This window comes from Stegodyphus dumicola, chromosome 8, assembly GCF_044657685.1.
Source record: "Stegodyphus dumicola isolate Sdum_Otavi_A_Nest chromosome 8, ASM4465768v1".
Taxonomy (NCBI): domain Eukaryota; kingdom Metazoa; phylum Arthropoda; class Arachnida; order Araneae; family Eresidae; genus Stegodyphus; species Stegodyphus dumicola.
Genome location: NC_140775.1, coordinates 96,263,286 through 96,289,182, shown reverse-complemented (window position 1 = coordinate 96,289,182; position 25,897 = coordinate 96,263,286). Strand labels below are relative to the sequence as shown.

The window sequence follows — 25,897 nt, the reverse complement described above, 5'->3', positions numbered from 1 at the left end:
TGGAGCTACAGCAAGGCACTTACTGATCCCGCGTAGGCAACCAGACCTAGACTGATCTAAACTGACCACAGGTAGGTGGTCAGCTGTTATCATTTACCGTGCAAGAGATGGTGGCTACACTGAACCAATGTTGTGATCCCCCTTCTAAAATATACTCGATCTACCTGTATAAACTCACCCAATTAATGTTTTCTTTTGTGCTAATCATGAAACAAACCTAATACTCAGAATAAGGTGTGATTTCTGTCTGTGCTAATACATCAGCCCCACATTTACACCAAATATATAAATCACATACCAAAAAGCTCAATATGAGGTTTCAAAAAGAATGATCCAATGTCAAAAAATTATTAAATGTGTTAAAATTTCAAAAGAAGTTTATTTCTTGCTTGTTTTTGAAGTTATTTTATGTTTTCCTTTTAAAGTCTATTTTTATTTATTTATATTTTATTTTACTTAGTTTTTAGTAATATAAAGTTTATAATCAATTTCATAAATTTTTATGATAAATACAGTCAAAAGTCGTTAATTCGGACACCCATAATCCGGAATCATCTATAATCCGGACCTCAAAGCTACAAACTTTCTGCATCGCGTTGACGCATGCGCAGAAAGTAAGACCTTTACGGCTGCGAATATGCGTGTGCGGGTGCACAAAATACGTTTACAAATGCACGTTTAATGTATAACGGACGGTAAAAGCTAAGCTAAAATTATCTAATTCAGTTGATGTTGCAGATTGCATTTTTCCTTAATCTTTGAATTGATTATTTTTTGCAGACTGTTAGAGCAATTTTATAAAAATAAGCTTGAACTTTCGATTATGTCAAATACAATTTCTGATATATATTTACTAACATGTAAAGGATCTACAAAGCGAAAGTATGTTTCGAAGTCCATTAAACAAAAAGTGGAATTGCTGCAAAAAATGGATAAAGGCATATCCTTTGTTTATCTAAACTTTGTTTATCTTTAACCCCACAGCGTGCAATGAATTGGAAGTTGATCTGTCAGCACTATCCTTATCTTCAGGGCAGATGTTTTTATTTTATTTGGCTTATAATTCCTTACTAAATGTAGTATTTCATCTCGATGTACTCCATCTTTGATATGATTTAAATCAAATTCTTCATCATTATAATTCGCTTCCGATAGTGAAGAAAGTGACACAGAGGTTATTGAAAACGAAAAAATTTCGATTGGCAAATTAGTCGGTATTCTCGGCACAGCAATTACGGGACTTGAACAGCAGAACTTTGTAACTGAACAAGAAATTATGTCTGTTTATAGAATTAAAGAGAAAGTATTATCACATAAAACGAAGCAACTTAAACAACTTACATTGAAAGAAATGTTTAATAAAGTAAACAAATAAATATTAAGCCTTTTTTTTTTTTTTTTTTTTGTAAATTTTGATACCCTTTAGATCATAATTGTCCTTTATTTCATAAATTACCGTTTCATATTTTTAATTTTATAATTTCTGCATGCCATCTTACCAGATTTAAACTGATGATTTATAATCCGGAAAAATCAATAATCCGGAATTGCCGAAGTCCTGACGAGTCCGGATTAACGACTTTTGACTGTATACAATTTCTAATAAATATTTTATTTCTTATGATGTGAAACTGATAGCTTCAATATGATACAATAAACTGATAGCTACAATAATTTACATAACCTAAGTACCTACACCTAAATTCATACAAAAAATATCAAGGGTCATATTTTTTTAATGTCAGGGGTATTATAAGGCTTGATTTTAGGATTGATTTTGTTTGATTTACAGACTGAATTTATTTATCAGTTTCACAAGCAATTACATTATTAATACAAGATTTGAAAAAATTTTATTTATTGAAACAGCTTCATACTATAAAGCCTCTACATACCTTTTGATTTTGGAAGACTAAAGAAAACTGTCAAGAGAGCTAAACAGCTTTCTTCAGTTTTATTAGCAAGAATTTGGCATTCTTCAGGAGAAGGTAAAGGTTCTTTGCCAAATGCTAAGCAAAATTTGGTAGCTTCATGAGAAACAAGTTTTGTAGCCCCACCTAAAATAAAAATACATTTTCAGATAAATTTGTAAATTCATAAATATAAAAGTATGAAAGTAAGTAATATATATTATAACTTTCTTCTTCATAAGCTCCACAGCCTGTTACAGGCCAAGACTGTCTCTCCAAGTTTCCTCCACCTGAGCTCATTTGGCACAATAGCCCTCTACGGGTTAACTCCAATTAACCTCAAAATCTTTCCCGACATCATCTATCCATCTACTGGGTGGTCTTCCTTTTTTGTCTTACTCCTTCAATTCTTAAAAAAGATATCTTTTTGGTTGAAAGTATATCATCATACCTAAAACACATGGCCCAACCATCTGATACGAGATGCCTTTACGATTCTCACAATATCAGTTTTCTATATTTTTCATATAGTTCACGATTAGAGCATCTTCCATATGCCATTTTGCTTTGCTGTACTTGTGCAAAGATCTTTCTGAGAACTTTGCTTTTAAAAGCTAACATCGTGTCTTTTTCTGCTCTGATAGTATCCAACATTCACTTCCATAAAGGGCAAGAGGTCTTAATAAAGTTTTATGTAATTTAATTTAGTTTCTATGTTGATTGGTTTGGATTTACATTTTTTTAAGGCCGTAGTAGCCATAAATATACTGTTTTTTATTTCAATTTTTATATAGTTGCAAACTGTGATCAATGTGCCCTGATATTTAAATTGTTTTACTGTTTCAAAGGTATAACTGTTTATCTTCAAGGGAACAGCAGTTTTATTACATGCCATTTTATTTCATCAACAGTATTAGATTCAGTTTTATTACATCAACAGTTTTATTAGATGCAATCATATATTTAGTTTTGTCTTCATTAATGATTAGGCTCATCTTTCTTGCTGCATTTTCAAGAGAGACAAATACCTCGACTGTGCTGCGATCGGTGATATTTTGATATGACTCAATGATAACAATATCATCAATAATAACCATTCAACTGCTGGCTTTTTGCCGATATCAATATCATCGGCAAAAGCCAGCAGTTGAAGGGTTCTGTGCAAGATGGTTCACTTGTATTTATTCTAGAGTCTCTTATGGCCTTTTCTAGAGCTATATTAAACAAGTGGCAAGATAGTGAGTCTGCCTGTCTTAATCCTTTCTCAGTATAAAAAGGTTCTGAAAGATATGTTGAAAGTTTTATTCTACATATCACTTTTTATGCGTCATCTTTGTGAGACTTATCAGTTTCTTCGGGATATTCAATTCCAACACGGCTTCAAGTAGTTTTTCTCTGTTAATACTGTCATAGGCAGCTTTAAAGTCAACGAACAAGTGGCAGGTGTCAATGTTATGTTCTTTAGTTCTTTCCAAGGTTTGTCTAATAGAATGCAATTGATCAGTTGTTGTTTTTTCCTTCTGGAATCTGCATTGGTAATTCTCAATAGCATTAGAAGTATATGTAAGCAATCATTTATACAAGATAATGGATTGCTTTACTTAAATCCATTTCATTGATATTTAAAACCTCCGCCTTGATGCCATCTGATGTAGCTCATTTATTATTATTAACTTTTTAATTGCCATTTCAACATCATATAGAATTGGTGGGTTATGCTCCATAACTTCACCTTCACAACTCACAGTAGGTACCATGTTATAAATAGTTATCCCCTCTTCTCTATCTTTACCCAAAAGAAGACCTTAAAATATTTTTTTCCCTTTAAGTTACTGTTCCGGGATTAAATTTCTTTGCAGCACTATCTGAGGCAACAATCTTCTTGGGAGGCATCATGAAATAATTAATTTCATGTTAAATGTAATAAACAATCGATTCACAAGTGCACAAACACATAGATCAAAGAACACTGAGTGATATAACAATGGGGATTCCCCAAGTCGAGCCAGATAAGCAAATGGTGCCACGCATACCAACAGCCTGGCTTATTGCTCGTTACTCGAGTCAACGCTCATATTTAGAAACAAATTTTTCACTCATACTTTCTTCTTATCTCGAATTACTCGTATATAGAGGTGCTCATATTTCGAGATTCCATTGTACAGAAACAGACTCGCTGATGAACACTTGGACAAATTTCTCCTTGGACCCTAAAGGGCACTTTTAGAAGTGCGACGTGCATTTCCACAAGACCTGATTAACAGTTGCTTAAAGTCTATGAAATCAAGATGTGAGGTATGCATATCTGACCAAAATCCTCAGTTCCTTACCTTGGTCTGTTGGAGTTGCTTACTTTCATTTGACAACTGGCCATTTTTATTTACAGCGTCATTTACATTGGATTGGAGTTCAGGATTCAATTTGTTGCCCCTTGTGTCATCAGGATGATATGAATGGTGATTTCCTTCAAGAACTGCTCTATTATTTTAGTTTATTTACCCGTTCAGGACCAGCGTCACGTATACGCAACACAACGATTCCACTCCTACTAGTCCAGCGTCATGTACGTGCGACACAACGATTCTGCTCTTATGAGCCCAGCATTACGTATACGTACGTGACATTAAAATGGAATGATTTATTTGAATTTTTAAAAGCCAGTAAAAGGAACTAAGTCGTAATTGTTTTCACATGGGTTGATGCATACGGCATTTCACCTTCATGTACTGGCATTAATTTTTGGTTTTGAGAGATTTATTGAAGTAAACAAACTGGAAATCATGGCTATTTATAAGTGTACCTGTGAATTAAAAGGGCACAGGCATTTTTGCTCGTTAGGATTTTTTTTTTTTTTTGGTAAATCTTTGGATTATGGTAACTTGACGATTTTTTGGTGAAAATTTGGCGACCAACCCTGCTACAGCAACCTGCTAGTTTTTGTTTGGACGCCATTTTGTTTTCATTTTGTTTTGTAAAAGCATGTTTTTTTTTTTTTTTTTTTTTTTAACTCAACATTTTTTTCCAACAATCTGCTAGCAAAATTACGCTTATTCTAGAACTTTTATGGAACAAAAGTGCTTAATCATGACGAAGATTAGGTGCGAAATTGGGAGAAAGTGTAGAATCACCCACTGCTTGCCGCGTTTTTAAGAATTGCACATACACAGTAACCATGTACACATCGACCTATTTTCACTTAAAAAACATCCCAGAATTGCACAAAAATGGCATTGCGCATGCTCTTGACTTTATCCATGTACACTGCTACAGTTCTAGCTAGTAACCTTTATCGCCTTTACCAAAATGTCGCCAAACTACCTGTTACCATATTCCAAAGATTAGCCTTTTTTTCTATTTATTTTGAAACTTAACATAAGCTTTCTTGGTTAATTAAAAAGTAACATTACAACATTATTACAGAAGGGAAAAGACTGTCAGCTTTCTCAACGCGTAATGCGTCTTGCTCGCATTTCTCAGGAAAGAGCCAGCGTTTTTGTTTTTCTTACTCGATTTAATAGGTCATAATAACACAGGCAGTATATTTTGGTATATAATGTATTTACTTTACATATACTGTATATATTCACGTGATCAGTAACGGATATCCCGCCAGTGGGGGTCTTTCCTTGATCACTTTCCGGTCATTGTGGACGCTGTTTTCGATTAAGAAAAACAGGAAGTTTTCTAATATAAACTTGATGTCACAGAGTGTTTGAGGATGAGATATTTCTGAGTGTCTTTTGAGGAAGTTTTGGGACATGTGTTGGGGTTATATTCAGTTTCATTCCGTTAGCCATGCCTAAGAGACCTTATTTAAAAACTTAAAAATTTGTCCAAAATCACCGGACCCCACCTTTCCATCTAACTGGAAGACAGTTTCCAAAAGTTACGTTGACGGAAAAGGTAGGAGAAGATGCACTGTGTGCGTTAAAGTGAAAGCAAACTACGTATTTTGAGTGTGAAATATGCAATGTCGGACTGAGTGTCGATCCTTGTTTTGAGTTATTTTACACAGAGCAGAATTTTTAAATTGGAATTTAGTTACCTACAAGTAATTCTTGTTTAGTTTTTATTTATTTATTCATTTATTTATTTATTTCATATTTGTAATTTTTTCCCCATGTTTATAGTATTTATTTCTGCTTGTATAGTTATGATTTTAGTATTTTGCCTGTTTAATTTATTTCTATTAATGTGATATTCTTTACATTAATACACATTAAAAACAAATACATTAAATACACAACTTAAAAAATTGGAGTCATAATATCAAAAAGCTGATTTTATACGATTTTTTTAAAAATTAGGCTTAGAAAATGCATGGGCCGGTGGCGACGATACATTTCAGCGGGTCCGGTCCCTTGACTGTGCTTCGTTCTTCCGGTACTGGTCCTTAAGGGGTTAAAGATAACTCTAATGAATCTAATTTTTACACTTGCCATTTAATTCGGCTGCTCCTCAACAAATAGCAAAAATGCTCAAGACAGACAAAGAATATTTTTTATAACAAAAAAAAGGGTAATTTGCATGAAACCACTTTGGTTGATCTTTAATTTATGGTAACTTGGCAATTTTTTGGCAAAAATTAGGCAACCAACTCTCCTACAGCAACCCTCTATTTTTTTTCCCCGCCGCCATTTTGTCTTCATGAAGTAAAGACATGTTTCTTTTCTTTTTATCTACTGAACACTTCTTCCAACAATCTAGTAGCCGAATTACACTTATGCTAGAAATTTTATCAAACAAAACTGCTTAATTATGACAAATATTCACTGCAAAATTGGGAAAAAGTGCACAATACCATACTCCTTACGCGTTTTTCAAAATAACACATACACATAAACCATGTACACGCCGACTTATTTTTACTTAAAAAAAATCCCAGAATTGCACAAAAATGGCATTGCGCACACTCTTCACTATATACATGTACACTGCTTTTTTCTCATAAATTAGAAAAATTTCACGAAAATACATGACAATTTTCTCAATCTTTAAACCCGATAAAAAGAACATATATGAAATTACCTGTTCGCGAAAAAGTATTTACCCTTTACAAATATGAACATTTCCACATATAAAATAAATAATATATCCAAAAACTTTTACCTCTAAATCATCTATTACATTATACATGTCACCAACGAATTCATACCGCAAGCATTACAAATACTTAGTATCAAATATTTAAATTATTTCCATGCACGTTTATTTCAACTTAAACGTATACCAAATTCCTACAAACATAAAATTCACAAAATAACTATCATTTAATTAAAATATCACTAAACCATGTACACGTCGACTTATTTTTACTTAAAAAAACATCCCAGAATTGCACAAAAATGGCATTGCGCACACTCTTCACTATATCCATGTACACTGCTTTTTTCTCATAAATTAGAAAAATTTCACGAAAATACATGACAATTTTCTCAATCTTTAAACCCGGTAAAAAGAACATATATGAAATTACCTGATCACGAAAAAGTATTTACCCTTTCCAAATATGAACATTTCCACATATAAAATAAATAAAATATCCAAAAACTTTTACCTCTAAATCATCTATTACATTATACACATCACCAACGAATTCATACCGCAAGCATTTACAAATACTTAGTATCAAATATTTAAATTATTTCCATGCACGTTTACTTCAACTTAAACGTATACCAAATTCCTACAAACATAAAATTCACAAAATAACTATCATTTAATTAAAATATAATTAAATTCAAAAACACTACTTAAAATATAAATGAGCACATACATTAAATTAATAAAAATTACCTTACAATCCTAATTACTTTAAACTAAATCATTGCTGATAACAATTTTCCCAATAATACCAAATTCCTTTACTTCCACCTTACATTTAGAACAATGCATAAAAATAATATCCACAAATAATTAAAAATACTAACTTACCTAATCTTCTTCAGAATCTTGATTACGTGTCCGATAAACTTTTCTTTAGTTACGGCCATGGGATCCAAAAATTCACGAACAGTGTTTCACACAACACAGGATAAACCAAATACAAAATTTCAGATTTTTTCCCGATTTCCCCCCTTTTCCGATTAAAGAACCGTAATTTGTCCATTAATATCACATGACATATCCCATGATCTCTCATTTCCCTCACACAAAATAATGCGTAATCGGAACTGAGTACTGCTCACATTATTACCAAAGTCCCAGGTAGTAACCTTTATCGCCTCCAAAATGTAGCCAAACTACCAGTTACCATATTATAAAGATCAACCAAAACTTTTTTTTTTTTTTTTTTTTTTTGCGAGTTTAAAGTTTCTTCTAGGCACTGCACATTATTAGATGTGATAACCCCGTTAGGCTTGTCTGAACATTATTCTTTTTAATTTTTGAGCTTCTGATGCAGTGCTGTGTGTCTAGGATATTTTTCAAAGAAAATTATAGAAAACAGGTGACGATAGGAAAAAAAATTTTAAAAGCCACATGCTGTCTTTAAAATGTAGGATCCCCCCCCATTATATATCATGTTTTGAATTAGTGCATCCATCATCAGATTTATACTTAACTAGACAGACACAGATAGAGAACTGACACACATTTTTATATTAACATGACTTTATACTAACAATAATATTTATTTTAATGTATATTAATTTTCTTATATTAACTATGTTTAAAATATTGGCTATTAGTCTTGAAATAGTATTTTGCATTAAATCAATTTCCAAATTGTTGGCACAAAATATTATTGTACTGTATTATATTTAAAGAAACTGAATAACAATTTTAAAAAAAAACTGAAAGGTTTCAGATTTTAAATTACGTCCAAAGGGGCTTTTTTTAATGTTTTGTGTGTTACCTTTATTTATTTAATATCATGTTTTATGTGCTGAAACTATAAATTCAGTACAACAGCAATATCGTAAATTAATTTTAAAATGAGCATATCTTTAGAATTTCCGATACAGACTCTCACATGCTGCAGATAAATGTTTTTTTTTTTTTTTTTTTTTTTTTTTTTTGTAAAGTATTGCCATTGCTGGCTTTAAAATCATTTCGTTTTTCAATAAAAAATTTGTTGAAGTGTTACAAAATATAAAATTGATAATAAAACAAATTTCAAATTCAAATTAGGGCTTCCACATGCCCATATTCTATAGAAGATTACGTTAATCAAATTTTTATGGCTGTAGGTACCGTTGTTTTATCACAATGCGAGAAAAACATGCATATATTTATGCAGATTCTTCATTATTTAATTTCTTTAAATATAAGACTGGGTGATAATATATGGTGGCAACAATTTGAAAAGTGATACAGCCTTTTAAACTTTTTGATGCAAAATGCCAAAGCGAAATTAATAGTCCTTCAAGACAATTTTCCCCTTTGGACTAAAAATCTGTATTATATTTGAAGAAATTAAATAATGAAGAATCTGCATAAATGTATGTATTTTTCTCGCACTATGAAAAAACTACGGTACCTAGAGTCATCAAATTTTGAATTAAATAGTCCTTTAACCGAACATGGGCACCTGGAAGTCCAAATTCGGAATTTGTTTTCTTGACTATTTCATATTTTGTAAAACTTTTACGAATTTTTAATTTAAAAAAAAACTCAACAATTTCAAAGGAAGCAGTTGCAACACTATATGGAATAAAAAATTTTTATCTCAAGCACGTGAGACTGTCTATCAGAAATTCTAAAGATATGCTGTTTTTAAATATTTTTAGCTCAAATACTCTCTAAATGTGTATATGTCTGTAAACAGAAAAAAAAAAAGAGAGAGAGAGAGAGGTTTGAGCACAACATAAAATCTCAGCTTTCAGATTTCATTTTTTGATTACAGAAAAGCATTCGAGGGCTATCTGCCTAAGAATACGAATGCCTTCTTAGAAGACCTGCTAAGAGAAACTATCTTGTATACGTGTTACTCATGTATACATATTACACATAGGGAAAATCACGAAATCACCTATGCAGCTGGCCTGTTTGTCACGATTCGAATCCCAGAGTCAGCTACTATGTTTAACAGCTTTACCACTTAGCCACAACTCCAGGAAATTTCCATCAGAATAAAATAAACACTGCTTTATTATTGGTCAGTTGGTTTATTTATGGAATTTTAAGATAAATGGCTAATGAAATTTAAAATAAGTATTTAAAAAGATACTTTTTTATAATAAGTCAACATTCTTTTTCTTTTGTAAAAAATCACTAAACAGCACTAAGATGATGGTGCTGATACATTAGTATCCAATTAATTACATTATTAGCTAAAATTAAGAGTCATAAGTTTTATTTATTTATTTATTTATTTATTTTTTCAATATTGCATACAGACATTAACTAAATATAAACTGCTTGTTTTAAATACAGACATTTGACAACGTAACTGCTCCAAATTAATTTTACTGTATGCTGAAAATGAACTTTTAAATCCCAATATGATACATGGTAACTTTTTTTCCCTCACTCAGTTTGTTCGAATTTTTGTGGGAGCAGTACTTTCTCAGTGAAATAGGACGGCAGTACTGAAATAAGTTATTGTTTAAAAGACAATCAATATTCAAATGACATGGAGGGTAAAATCCTAGTAGCCTTGGCGCGATTTTGAAAATTATCGCCAACACCAAAAATGATACAAAGAACATCTATATACTATGTGTGCATATACATAATATATACTATATTTAACTATATATATTTTTTGAATGACCCGTTTACTACTCATCGTATATGTCCTGTTTTTACTGCTCATCATAAAGTCGCCAAATCCCGTGTGCACTCGATACTAGGATTAAAGCACATGGAGACATTAGGCGCTGATGCTTGGGTGAAAATGGTAACACCTGATGTGGTTTCTCTAGAAAAGAACTTAGTGGCAGTCAGGTCCACTTTAGAATGAACACTTTTAGGCAGTAATTACAATTCAACTTCTGTTTCTTTTTTTTTTTTTTTTTTTTTTTTTTTTCAATTTGCTTATTTCAATGATATACTCTGCCGAAATATCGAACTTTTTTAAGTTATAAACACTCAAAGATTTTACTCTATCGATAACTAACACTAAAGCAATTTCTGATCCGCAGAGAACCCGTTGGCGCCGTTGCATTTTTACTCGCCAAGCTTGCGGTTCATGGACGATGAGCCGAGCGAGCCGTAAACGTGATTTTTAGTGCATGTAAATTCAAGTTAGCAGATAAAACAATATATTAAGCATATTGTAGGAGTTTTCATCCGCAGAGAACCCGTTGGCGCTTCGGGAAAGAACCCGTTAGCGCCGTTGCATTTTTACTCGCCAAGCTCGCGGTTCATCGACGATGATCCGAGCCGTAAACGTGATATTTTGTAAACGTGATTTTTAGTGCATGTAAATTCAAGTTAGCAGATAAAACAATATATTACGCATTTGTAGTAAAAATTCACAGATAATAAGCATGTGGATGTAAAACTAACCGGTTAAACGTGATATACGAAAATTGTATTAAATTCAACAGAAAAGAATATATTAAGCATAAGAGCATTTATAACTGAAATAAAAATTCATTTAAAAATATAAATTAGTAATAATATACTGAAATTAACCGGTTAAAGGTGATATACGATTTTGTGATATACGATAATTTGTCTTAAATTCCAGTTAACACAGAAAACAATATATTCCCTACTCCAGCAGTGGTTTGCTAATTTTGATGACCATGGTGATGCATCAAACTATTCTGTCATCCTAGATAATGAATAATATTTTTTTATTTCAATTTAATCATCTATTTATGTCACACCTGCCATCCTCTGAAAGGTTATTGTTAGAAAAGCATTAACAAATATTATCTTGTTAAAATTTTACGCCATAAAAATTGATTTATTCTCAGAATTTTAGATGACAATAACCAATAATAAAAATAAAAGCATTACTTAATTATTTAAAATGCACATGCACATTTTTGCGGTCTACGAAAACAAATTATTTTAGACGTTGGAAACCTCATGGTTCTTAGAGCTGTTAATAATTAAGAACACAACGTAAACAGCCGTGTTACAATTTAGCATTCACCCCTCCTTTCATCCCGAACCGAGAACCGGCATCTATCTACGAAAATATTTCTATCTATTCGTTGTTAAAAACTTCAGAAAAAAATAATAATAAATAAGAGAAGAAATATATAAATCTGCAAATACGAACAAAGACTGTGACAACTCAACAAAATAAACGCAAGAGGAATGGTTGCACACTTCGAACAAGCGAATAGGATATATCCGATGTGTTACCAGGTTTGAACTATTATCGCCAAAGTTGGCGATGTTTACATTTACCGGGTTCTCTGCGGAAGTGCTTCCCATTTCAATTTTAAAAAATAAAAAATGAAACTGAATAAAATAAAAAAGTATTAAAAAAACTTACTAAAGTTTGCCCAAAACACATCCTTGTCAAAATCAGCATTTTCGCGACTTGGTGTTTCTTCTGGATAGGAGGGGAAAAAAATATATTTAATTAATTCAGAAATCCTTATTTCTACACACTGAAAATTAAATATGCTTTAAGATTCAAAAATACTAATTAACGAAATTAGCTTCCATTTTTTTTTTATTCAACGGACATTTAGTTATACCGGTACCTGATAACTGCTCACACGCAATATTCAAACTTTCTTCTAATTTTTCTAAAATTGTTCGAATAGATCTTGAACCAGCCATACTTCTAATCCGCGAAATTCTCCAGTCGCAGAGATTATTATCAGTTACAGTGAAAATTTTCAGTATAGTTAGAATTTTGATAAAGTTTTTACAAAAAATTTTACAAAGCTATTTAATTTTACATAGCTATTTAATCTTAAATATATAGCAATGAAAATTATCTATATTTATGGTTACTATGAAATGATAAGTAAATAAAACTTAGCTTCCTCGCAATGGCTTGAATGTAGTATAATACGTACGAGGAGTAGGTGGTAGAGGGTGTGTTTTCCATTCAACCGGTTAAATATCCGTCGTGTAATGTTTGTTTGAAATTCGTGTGTTCTGCATTTCTGGAAAATAATATGAGTTCTGGGGCGGTTCATGAAAATTTAATTTTGTAAGTGCTATATTCTAGAAAATATAAAATTTTGTGTGTCATATTGCATTTCGAAATTATTCGACCTTCATTCAGTTAAATTTTATTTCACATTTTCCTCGTTTATTTTTAACCCGTAATATTTCATTTCTATACTGCTGTATAAAAAATTATTGTATTTTATTTTTTAAAGTTTAATTAATTTTCACACCGACTTTTTACAGAGGAAATAAGAATAACGCTATTTTAAAATGAATTTCTGTTGCTTTTCCTCTTAATGTAAATTTGTTGTTGTGTATTATTATTTATTTTTTACCAAATGATTCTTGTGAATAATATCTTTCTCTTTACATTTTATTAAAGTAATTAATTATTTTTTATTGCAGTTTATTGTTTGTGTGTTTTACTGGATGTTTCCTTAAGTTGCTTTAAAAATTGTTTCATTTAAATTTATTGACATTATGCCTTTATATTAATTGCCATGAATAAAAAAATGAATAAAAAGTCATACAACTTTTAGGTTTATTTAATCATTCAATACAATTTGTTTCTCCATTGGGATGATGTATTACGAGATGTAAATTAAGAAAACTAGTCAGTCAGAGTATTCAGTTATGTATTGAAATTAAATATATTTACGCTATAATCATAATTAAATTATGGCTTTTCTCTTTGAGAAGATTTGTTTTTATTTGATTATCAGGAGGATTGTAGCGCACTCGTATATGACATTACTTGTACCAACTGCTTTCTCATCAACTACCAAAAATGCCTAGTGTAAGTGATTAGAAATTTTCAAGCACCTATGGGAAATATGAAACTTTATACTTACATTTTACTTTTTATTTCCTGTATTGTTGCTTTTTCATTATATTTTTAAAATATGCCCATTTTTTAAATTAACAGATAAACCTTCTATTATATATAATACATGTAGTGAAAGCCAAGTCCTTAACAGAACATGCTTGATGAAATGTGCAAATCTAATATGTATATTTAATCCATTTATTTTTAAATTTGCATAAAAAGTTTCAAAATTCATAGGAATGCTGGAATCTTGCATTCCTTCTGACTTTTAAAAAAAAGGGGGGAATACTAAAAATTTTCAGCCCTGCAAAAACAAAATTCATTATTTTTTAGCATTAAAAAACATATGCAGTTTATCCATGGCCTATGCAAGGTTTATTATGCTAACCTGATTAATGCATGTTCAAATATCCATGTATAATTTTTTACTCTTTGCTAATTAACACGTTGACTGCCAGACGTATTTTCGATGGTTTGCCCAAGGCGGTGACGTGAACTTTTCATTATGTGATGCATATTATACTGAAATATTATTTGCAGCAGATAAAATGAGTTATAAAATCATGCTTGAAGCAGTTTTGCCCCATGGTGCGGTAGACAATTGTTACAATTGTCCTTTTTTCAAACAATCGTGCTTCGATTGCTAAGTGATTACTCTCATTATTCAGTCTTATTCGGTGTGTTCTACAAGTAAGTGCGTTTGTTATATTTTTTCACTCTATATACGTTTTTGCATTCTATATCTTTCATTCAATTTTTTATTAGCCCTTAAAAATATGGCTTCAAATGAAGGTTATTCATCAAGTACATCATCTGACAGTGCAGTTTTACAAAGGCCTTCAAAAATATTGTGACTGCTATCAGACAGCAAGAAAAGCAACCCGAAAAAATATTGCAATTCCTGTTTTTAGGATGAAATTAGCAATGTATCTAATGAAATGCTCCGATAATGATTGTATTTCTTAAAAAAATGCTTACAGAGCAGACCTCGTCATGAATTAAAAAAAAATGCCTGAAAATGAGCAAAATGTAAGGTGTGCTATAACAAAAATTCAAAGCAGCTAGAAAGAACTAGAGCAAAGAATTTGACTAAAACAGTGGTGACATATTGTTCCAACTGCATTGATTCACCTTTTCTTTGCCTCGAATGTTTCAATCTGACTCATCGCAATATGCACTGAAAAAATGTATATTTTTCATACACTAATAAAATTATTTTTGTATGTTCTATATTGCATTAATTTCTTCAAACCATTATAATAATGGTATTGTTAAAAAATTTATCAGTATCCATATTTACTATAATTATGTACTTTTATTATTTGCTGCGTTGCTGGTCATCGGTGGCTCCCATAGACCTGTTATATACTAGACGGAGCATCGCCATTCAAAACCGGGTGAAAAAGTGGCACAGGAATGAGCTGCAGGAGTTTGGGCATGAAATGGAACTGAATCCAGACTTTGGCGTACTATCGCCATGGCTGGCGATTTTTTTCTCTCTTTTCTCTCAGTTCGAAATGCGAACTTGGAAAGACGTCATTTCGTAGAAGCTGCCGTTGAATTTGCAGAAGAGGTTAGATCGATAAACACCAGCCAAAATTAATAATTTCCCTAAAATTGAACACTTTATTTTAAAATTTAACTTTATTTTAAATTTTAATTTTTAAAATTTAAATAATTTTCATGCTGTAGAATAATATTTTGCAATATGTCCATCGGCGTCTACCAAATTTAAAATAAAATTAAAAAAACTGGAGAGAACAAACTAAATAATAAACTAATAACTAAATAATAAACTAATAGCAAACTAAAAAATAAATAAGTAAAATAAATAAATAAAAAAGAAGGCTTTTTAGTACTCAGGACAGAATAAAAAATAAAAAAAATAGATAACATAAGAAGAATGAGTGAAAACAGAAAATAGTACGAAAAGGAAATTTAATGTTAATACGAAAAGGAAATTTAGTGTTAATACGGTGTATTACAGAGAACTACAGAGTAGGCAAATCAAAGTGAGAAAGGTATTAAATAAAATGAACTAAAAATGAATGTCAATATAGCAGATATAAGTTAAAAGGAAGAGAGAGAGTGGTAAATAATTAAATTATGAAACAAAAAGGTGGTAAATTAAGACTTCCTTTTACTAGCAATATATATATTATGCACGTTGCACAATGTAGTCGCACTTATTTTAAATAATTTTAGAAGGTAAAATTTAAATAATGTTCATTATTTTTAAAAAGAAACTTAAAACTATTAAATTTTGAAATTTAACTGCTATATAATTGCTATTTTCTTAATACTTAACAAATTATTAATATTTGAATAAATGCCAGAAACATGATATAAGAAAGAAAATACGTGATTGAAGGTAAACAAATTTGTTATATTTGGATGCAATAAAAGGATATAAATAAAGTCATTCATGTCCCCCCCCCAAAAAAAAACATAATTTTATGCAGTTCTTACACAGTGTTACATCAACATTACTAAGTATTAAATACATACATTACTACTTCGCACATGTCCGCATGAGCAAACGCTAAGAATATATAAACAAACGCATTCAAAGCAGTCTGTTGGCGTATAAAAAATGTCGCCAAAGCAGAATACTAGACTAATTAAAATTATATAGTATTACTAAAATTTTAACATTTTTTTTTTTCAGAAAACAGTTATTAGAAACATACATATATATTAAGATACTTTTATTTAAATGTTATTTCAAGTATGCATATATTATATAAAATTAGAAAATCTATTTTTTATTAGAAAAAGGCAAGTAGAGTGGATAAAAAAACCTCTACATTTTATAAAATTAGGTTTTAAAACATTAGAAAAAGCTCAGTTGTGAAATGTTACTCCTCCATCTTTCACATATCTGGAATTACATCCATATGCGGAGCACGAAAGTATCATTTTTGAAGTCCGAAACAATGCGCTTACACGCAAAACACTTGCTTCTCACAAATTCTCCATAGAACTGTAATGGTAAGGAAGATTCGCGGGAAATACGATCTGGGAAATGTACCAAATGTCACGTGGTTCGTATTCCTGTTCCCCTTCAGGGTTGCCGTTTCTCTCTCTAGTACATTACAGCTCTATGGTGGCTCCCACAGCTAGTGTTGCCACCTCTTGGCTGTCAAAGTCCGGGAGAGAAAAAAAGTTTCTGGGAGAAGAGAGTGAGGGAAGATGAGGGCGCGTGCGTGCGATACGCCGGCATGAAACCACTACTCATACCATAAGGCGCTTACTCACTATAGATCGCTGCTGCAAAGAATATGTATTGACATAGACGTTCTTTACGTTCATAGACTGTCGTGTATTTCGATGCTGTCAACCATTTCATCCATGCGCATTGTGTTGTTATTTTTGAGAAACTTGATATTCCGGGAGAAAAATATTTTTTTTTTTTTTTTTTTATGTGACACACTGTAAATTCTCTGTTATAATATGAACAGCAAATGCTTCAAATGCAAAACCTTTGCAACAGATCTATTTCAGCACATTGCCAAAGTTTATCTTGCTTTGTAGTACTACTTCATGTCATGAAGTAGCACTACTTCATTATTACATGAATTATTTTATAAAATTTCATTATAAAAGCTAATTTCTAAAGCTAAATTTCTTCTAATGAATTTAAATTTTGTAATGGGATATGTAAAAAAAGAAACTGTAAATATTTGTCTTATAAGTCTCCACAAGATGTTTTACTTTTGGAATCTTTTATCTCTTTGTCTTTTTGACTTAGGATATGTAAATGCTTTGTAGGAAATATTGAATTTCAGTAAGTGATATGAATTCAGTTCTATAAGTATTTCCTAGTACTTTCTGATTATCCTTACAAAAAATTACCACATTGGCATTGTTTGCATATAGATATTGCTTATTCATAAATACTAACAAAAAGAAGTATTTTATTAAAAAACAAGAAATTTTTTTAGGGAAAAGGCAAAAACCTGTATGGCAGATTTGACATTTTTATTCTATGGATACTATTTGGCTTTTAGCTATAGCACAGATTTTCGTAATATTAATATAATTCATTTATGAATACAAATTTGACTGTCATTTGCATTAGTAAATATCATTATTCATGATGAATTATGTGCAATCAATAAACATGCCTTTTGATTTATTGGTTAATCAAATAAAACATTTTGTAGTAAGAATATTTATGAAAAATGTTTAAATGGCAGAAAGATGCAAGTTTTTCATTAACTACGAAAAGATTACATCTTTGCAAGAAATAATTTGATATTGAAACTAGGAATATAAGTAATCAAAAAATATCCATTTCTTTTTAAGTGAGCGTTTTTGCCAATTTTCTATTCTACGTGCATTTTTTGTATGTATTTGCATGTTGTTTTAGATTTGGAAACTCTAAAATATATTCATCTAATGTTAAATGACCAGATAATAAAAATCAGTGTGTTTGACTGTAAAAATGTTATCAAATCTTCCATTTTTAGTAGCTGTATTTTGATTTCTTTTGATATATTGCCTTAATTTCTTTGACGTATTTTAATAGGCACGTATATATACGTTCTTACAGATACCACAAAAAATATTTTAGGCCGTATATATTTGGCCTTGCCGCTTAGAGGGTTAAATAGTAAGCAGATATGCCTTTTACTTAAGAATGAAATTTTTGTTTTACTTCTTTATCATTCTGTGGCGAGTTCAGTGCCAGTAAAGCAATACCAGTACCATCAAAATTGTCATCTAGGGCTTACTTTCTAAAATTAGAAGTGCCAGAGTCCTATGGCAAAACGTCGGCAAAGAGGAGCAAAAGTAAATAAATATAAAATGACTATTAAAATATATATTTTGACAGATGAAATGTAAAATTTTGTTGTTTACTTCTACATTAACCCTCTGAGTGACCAGGGTTTTCGCTAAGAAAGCACAAATTTCCCAAAACTGCTATGAAAACATTATTTTTCTGATTTTATTCTAAAAACTCTCCTGGTATTTCATACCTGGATTTGATTTCTTTTGATATATTGCCTTAATTTCTTTGACATATTTTAATATGCACATATATATACGTTCTTACAGATACCACAAAAAATATTTTAGGCCGTATATATTTGGCCTTGCCGCTTAGAGGATTAAATAGTAAGCAGATATGCCTTTTACTTAAGAATGAAATTTTTGTTTTACTTCTTTATCATTCTGTGGCGAGTTCAGTGCCAGTAAAGCAATACCAGTACCATCAAAATTGTCATCTAGGGCTTACTTTCTAAAATTAGAAGTGCCAGAGTCCTATGGCAAAACGTCGGCAAAGAGGAGCAAAAGTAAATAAATATAAAATGACTATTAAAATCATTAATAATTTTAAAATGAAATAGTGAATTATTACCAAATTAATTAGGTACTATTTAATTAATATTAATAATAGTTGGCAATTATTTAATCAATAATTATTAAATATAATTAATTAATAATAATTAAAATTAAATAAAATGTAAAGCGATAAATTAAAATTTAATAAGCGATTTGTACTATAATTTTATTGCAAAAAATAAAATTTTAGAGATCAAATCTCTACTCAAATTGTTGTTCATTTGCATAAGAGAAGTGTCAAAGCCTTCTTATCTAGAGCTCTGGTGCACTCCAGCTAGAACTATGATTTATCCTAAAAACTAAGAAGTACTAGAACCGGCCTCCGGTGCGTTCCAGCGCAATTTAAGCTCTGTCATCATCTATGAATATGATTGTAATAAATATTCTCATTTGCCTTTTATATGCCTATTATGATTTGAATAAGAATTTTAAGAAGTCTTTTTACAAACTTATTATATTTTGTAAGTAAACCAGATAGGTTGGAAAAAACTGTTTATTTAATAACTTGGGAAAATCAGGGATATTACTTGCTTAAAAATAGAATTTTTCTTGCATATGTCTTTTTTTTTAATAGGATGCTAACAAAAGTCTTCAAGTCATGAGTTTCAGATCCGTTAATAGGTTTCTAAGAAATCAGATATTTTTTGATAGATTTGATTAATTTGATATTAAATGGGTGAAACCAAAATATAATATTTGTGGAGTAATGTAAATCAAGATAATTATAATTATTATGACTGGTATTAAGATTTTAAAGGTATTAAGTTTTGTTTTTTACTTGTAAATTTTGTCAAATATTAATCACACTTATTAATTTAAGTTTCATTTTGTTTTAGATATATTACTCCAGAAAAATTTCTCATTGAACCTGTTGGTGCCTTTGATGAACTTCTAATCATTGACAGAGCATCTAGAGAAATCAATCTTCAGCGTAAGTTGGTAACAAAAACCAGTAGACATGAAGCTTTTATTTTAAAATTATTTTTATAACAGCTTACATGATCAAACTTTTGCATGTATGTAATTACTGTAAACATCTTGTGGATACTTTTTGAAGCAATTTAATGTTTAATAGTAGTACCTCTTCTTATTAGTTTAGTATTGTCTTTCTGGAGGTCAGTAGTAAATAATAAGAAATACCTGATCTTCAGATTCAGTCTTTCAGAGTGTAAAGTTGTTCAATTTTGGGATGAATACTTAGCCCTTGTGTGTTTTGTTAGGATTGTAAAATGTAGCCTAATCTAGTGGGACCTACTAATCATTTGACCTTACTATCTTCTTTTTCAGCTCCTCATTTATAAATTATATTAGACTTAAAAAAAAAAAAAAAAAAAAAAAAACCCTGCCCTCTATCTTTTTATGTTCATAAAATAAATGTTCTTGGTGTCTAAATTTTCTTTACCTTGCACATGTAATATAGCTATTCTAGGAAGGTAATAGCTTGACACATATTTAACTGCTTCTTATGCCATTTAATGAATGGAAATTGTTCTTCTGAAAATAAATAAACCACAACATAGCATGAATGAATTTCAGCATGAATGACTTTCTACTTCCTGCAACTGTTAGTAGCCTCCTAGGTGGGATAGTGGTTAGTGACATTGACTGAAAGACCTGGTTCAAATGCTAGAAAAGGAATGGATGGCTGTATAGTGTATGTGTGGCAAGGGAGCACTCAAAATTCATGGCAAGTCAAAATCCTCATGAAAGTTTGATGGTAGGGTAAGAGAGGTAGAAGAACTTCAGTTGTCTCCCCCCCCCCCACGGGATGTTCTCCTTTGAAATTTCAAACTAGGAGCAGAAACTTAACAAATTATATAGATATCGCAATATTTCAATTGCATATGGTACTACAGAGAGCTGGCCTTGTTTCTACTTGCATACTGCGCAAAAAAAAAAAAAAGGGGGGGGAGATAGTTCTATATCTCCCATTCTACTGGGCCAATTGACGAAATTCAAATTGCGTTCTTCATGTCTCAAAAGCGCAACTTAGGATATATATTATATTTATATATAGCTTTATTCTAATATAGTTATTTTGACATGGACTTTTTCTGAAATAGCATACCAATTTTTTTCCATATTTCGATTCTATGACTCGAATTATACCCAAGTATGAAATTTTGTAAAATTTGGTGCAAAATTTACAGAGAAATTAAAAAATTTATGTTGGCCCCCCCCTTTTTTTTTTTCAGTTTGCGCCAAGAATAGTTTACTTGCCGAACTTCTTAATATATGGCAACCTATTTTCCTTTCCCGTGAGAGGGGGGAAAAATCACAACGCTCTTTATATTATATTTTTATGTTATTATTTATTTTTTTTTTTTTTTTTTTTTTCTTTTTTGAATTTCATTTGAATTGTTTAAGTTGCATGGTTTCTTTCGAATAACTGTTTTAAAAATTTCTCTTTACCCATTCGAACTGCATAATTTAAATATAAGTTGCATCGCTTATTTTTTTTCAAATAATTTTCTTTATATATATATTGTTGCAGTTTTTATTTTAGGTACTTTTTAAATTTTTAGACTTTTATTTTAATTGTTTGTGTCGCATTGTCTCTTCAAATTTTCTGTTTATTCAATTGAACTGAGCATTTTAAATATATTTATTAATATAAATTTTCCAGGATTTGATTTTATTTATTTGAGTTGCATTTCTTTTGGAAGGATATTTTGTGTCCCAGACTACGATGCATCTGAAAACTGAATACATTCAAAGAGAAAATATAGTAAAACACAGTTAACACACCTTTCAATGTTCCATTCAGAAAAGATGTATAACCGGCATTTTAACTTAGGATGACTTGCATATATTGCTTTAAATAGCTTTAACATTGTGCTCATTGCTTTACACAATTTTATCACACTACATTTAGTTTCTTAAAATGTTATTCATATTTTAGTGAAATATTTTATTTTTGAAATCGCAAGAATCAAATATCATAAGATTAAAAAGTTTTAAATTTAAAAAAAATACTAAATTTTATGCAAAAATTTATTTCTTCTTCTTAATGGCTTGCTCTTTTTTTTTTTTTTTTTTTTTTTTTTCAGACATTCTGAAAATATATTAAAAGCTTCCAACTTTTCTAAACATCTTGGTATTTCTGACATTCATTTTAAATAAAGTTATCGCCTTTCATTTCATAAAGACCCAGCAATGCCCAAGCAGTAAAGACGCTGAACACCTATAGTTCACTACGGGGTTCAAATCTCAGCGAACGGGCTGGTTGCATGGCCATTTTCATGGTTTTTCTCATTGTAATGTGTATGCCAGCTGATTTCCCTTAGAAAGTTCTTCACGAAGGCATACCTCCTTTTAGGGCAGATAGCCCTGTTTTGCCGTAACTTCATAATCCAATTCAATCCATTTCATCAGTATTTGGTCAGAGCCTTTATCAGTCTTTAGAAGCTAAGCATTTTGAAGGCATAAGATGAAAGAAAAGACTGGTTTCATCAAGAGGGGAAAACATCTTTAGGTGACATCCAGATACATCACTGAATAAATTCCTGAATATTCAAATAATTCGACTAAGAAATCATGGGATTCTTCGTTTATGACAATATGATGTTCTATAATGTAATTTAAATTTATACAAACATATAGTCAAAAACCAGTCGCTCTTCACTTAATCTGCAATGATATCGTTTTTGTCTTTCCTGTTAGCACAAGCTCAGTTGATAGTATTTGCTGGTGTACACATCCAAGTATTTTCTCTTTGAACACCCAAATTCCTTGACATATTCTGAAAGTATATTCAAAAGCATTCAACTTTTCGAAACACCTTGGTATTTCTGACAGCCAAATTCTCCTTCAAATTTTTGCTTACTTTTCTCCTTAATTTTCTTCTTTCCTTCTACATTTATTTTCAGTGCTCACCACAAGAAAATTAAGATTTTTTTATTGTTACACTTCCATAAATTTTGCATTCTTGCCAATTTTTTAAAAATATCAATTGCATCAACTGCGTTTCAGTTGAAAATAACTTTTCACTTTCTAGGCATTTTAACTGTAAATAAAGTTTAAAGCAAAGTCCAAAGGATAAATATTTTAATTAAAATATTTTTTGCTAAATGACAAAGAAATAAAACAGTCCAGCAGTGTACCACTGAGTGACCCGATTATTATATCGGCTACAAACAATCTAAATCATATTAAACATCATGTTTCTTATACAATCTATAACATGAGAGAAAATTAGCTACTTAAATCATTCTTTTAAAGAGGATTAATGTAAAAATTTATACTTATATATATAATTTTGAAAGCTGGGATATGCCCCCAGAAACTGTCAATGTCCTGTTTGCTTAAATACATTGTGGAAATAAACATCAAATGAACTGTCTCAGTTCTAGACAGTTCAATTTAAATGCAGTCAAAGTAAAGTAGCAGACGATAACACGGCAAAGGTAAAAATTTACTCTCACAAATATCTTTTTAAAAATTTCTTTCTTCCCCCCCCCTTTTTTTTTTTTTTTTTTTTTTTTTTTTAAGTTAAAAAATTGAATAATATCATCTATAATTTAAAAAAAACTGTTCATATAGTATTAAAAAATATAAATATTTTTGGCTTTATTATCGCTAAAACAAATGCCAAATTTCAAAACGTGAAATTATGTAAATTCGTGTATATCTTAGAAAATTTTGAATAAAAGACTGAATTTTTTGCAGGTATGCTTAGAACTACACCTACTTTAAGAGGATGGTAAAAATTTTATAGGTTATAATTCAAAATTTTTTTCGAAAAATTTATAAAAATTATTTAAAAATAGATGTTTTAAAAATAAAACACAAAAAACAGGTGAATTTTATTTAGAATGAACCTAAATTTTGAAATGTGAAAGGAAAAATCAAAAACGTTTAATCAAAAAAATAGATATTAATAAATATATGCCAAATTCAATTTACACTGAGGAGCTAAAATTTTGAGAGCTAATTTTTTAGAAACTATTCATACGATTTTTACAAAACTTGGCAGTCTGGCATTATTTGAGTCGTAGAATAGAAATATGCAAAAAATTTGTTATGTTATTTCAGAAAAAGTCCGATTTTGTATCAAAATAACTATGTTAGAATAGAGCTATATATAAATCTAATATATGTCCTAAGTCGCGCTTTCGAGACATGAAAAACACAATTTCAATTTTGTCAATCAGCCCAGTAGAACAAGAGATATAGAACTGTCCCATTTATTTATTTTTTTGCACAGTGTATCTGTAACTGTTAGCATTGTATTTCCATATGCAATGCTCCTTCATTGGTATATAGGTTTCACTATCCATTTTGCCTATTCTGTTGTGAGGCAAAATATCTTTTTCTTTAAAGAATACTCCTGCTAATAATCTATCTTACTAATATAGCTTATCTGCATCTTGAGTTGGCAGAATATATATAGCAACAATACGTAAGAGTCGAAAATGCTTTTAAAGCCATATTAGTCGTATCTGAAAACCACTAGAATTGTACCTAAAAAATAAGTGTAGGTAAAAGGTGAGAAATAAGTAAGTTTCTTGGTTCTTTCCATGCAGTGCAGTTTGTGCTTGATGATTTTCTTTCATTATATGACTGTTGTGATGTTAAAGTACCTTATTATATTTTTTTACAGAGGCACATAGTAATCATTTGCAATTCTGTATATATTGTTACGAAATGTGCAGCTGTGGTAAGATAGCTTCCCCCATAAAGTAGGTTTAGGGTTGCCATATTTGGCATGAAATCACCCATTTGGTGACTAAATTTGTGATATGCAATAGATGGATAGAGAATCTTCCAGAACGAATTCTTACTGGTTTGTACAGTCAAAAGTCTTTAATCCAGACTCGTCGGGACTTCGGCGATTCCGGATTATAGATCATCAGTTTAAATCTGGTAAGATGGCATGCAGAAATTATAAAATTAAAAATATGAAACCGTAATTTATAAAATAATGAGCAATTATGATCTAAAGGGTATCCAAATTTACCAAAAAAGAAGCCTAATATTTATTTGTTTACTTTATTAAACATTTCTTTTAACGCGCGGATGCGTAAAGCATACCTTACTCATAGCCGAAATCAGAAAATTGCAACCAGAAAACTATGTGATTTGTATTCGTGATATTTATAATGACGAGGAATTTGATTTAAATCATATCAAAGACGGAGTACATCGAAATTAAATACTACATTTAGTAAGGAATTATACGCCGACTAAAATAAAAACATCTGCCCTGAAGATAACGATAGTGTTGACAGATCAACTTCCAGTTCATTGCGCGCCGCGACGTGCCCCCCCCCCCCTGCGCAGAGCTGCGTGAAATTGATAAACAGATTTCGGAACGGTTAAATAAACAAAGGATATGCTTTTATCCATTTTTTGTAGCAATTCGTTTTTGTTTGATGGACATCGAAACATACTTTCGTTTTCTAGATCCTTTGGGAGCTCCAGCATCGGAAATTCTGTTTGACATAATCGAAAGTTCAAGCTTACTTTTAGAAAATTGCTCTTACAGTCTGCAAAAAATAATAAGCCGGATCCAATTTGAAGATTAAGGAACAACGCAATTATCAACAATAACTGAAATAGATAATTAGATAATTTTAGCTTTTACCGTCCGTTATACATTAAACGTGCACGCGAAAACGTATTCTGCACTTGCGCAGATGCATATGCCAGTCGTAAATGTCTTGCGTGCACAAGTAAAACGCCTATGCGCATGCGTCAATGTGGCGCATGCGCAGAAAGATTTTAGCTTTGAGGTCCGGATTATAGATCATTCCGGATTACGGGTGTCCGAATTAACGAC

General features: G+C 30.7%; 2 protein-coding genes across 4 annotated transcripts in view; one reads left to right on the top strand and one right to left on the bottom strand.

The window, feature by feature from the left end:
* Positions 1-12,724, bottom strand: part of LOC118202612 (cyclin-D1-binding protein 1 homolog) — a 36,766-nt gene extending 24,042 nt beyond the window's left edge. The window contains exons 1-3 of one of the 2 annotated variants that reach the window (XM_085822150.1): positions 12,524-12,724; positions 12,310-12,369; positions 1,896-2,057 (exon numbers count right to left, since the gene is read on the bottom strand). In XM_085822150.1, the coding sequence (XP_085678276.1) occupies positions 1,896-2,057; positions 12,310-12,369; positions 12,524-12,602 (301 nt within the window). In that variant the 5' untranslated portion in view covers positions 12,603-12,724. The remainder of the gene's footprint in view (positions 1-1,895; positions 2,058-12,309; positions 12,370-12,523) is intronic. The other variant, XM_085822149.1, reaches the window with a different exon arrangement.
* A 100-nt stretch (positions 12,725-12,824) lies between these two features.
* The window catches only part of Sac1 (phosphatidylinositol-3-phosphatase SAC1), a 74,453-nt gene continuing 61,380 nt past the window's right edge, over positions 12,825-25,897 (top strand). Inside the window, exons 1-2 of one of the 2 annotated variants that reach the window (XM_035377197.2) lie at positions 12,825-12,981; positions 19,953-20,047. In XM_035377197.2, coding sequence (XP_035233088.1) covers positions 12,947-12,981; positions 19,953-20,047 — 130 coding nt within the window. In that variant the 5' untranslated portion in view covers positions 12,825-12,946. The remainder of the gene's footprint in view (positions 12,982-19,952; positions 20,048-25,897) is intronic. The other variant, XM_085822148.1, reaches the window with a different exon arrangement.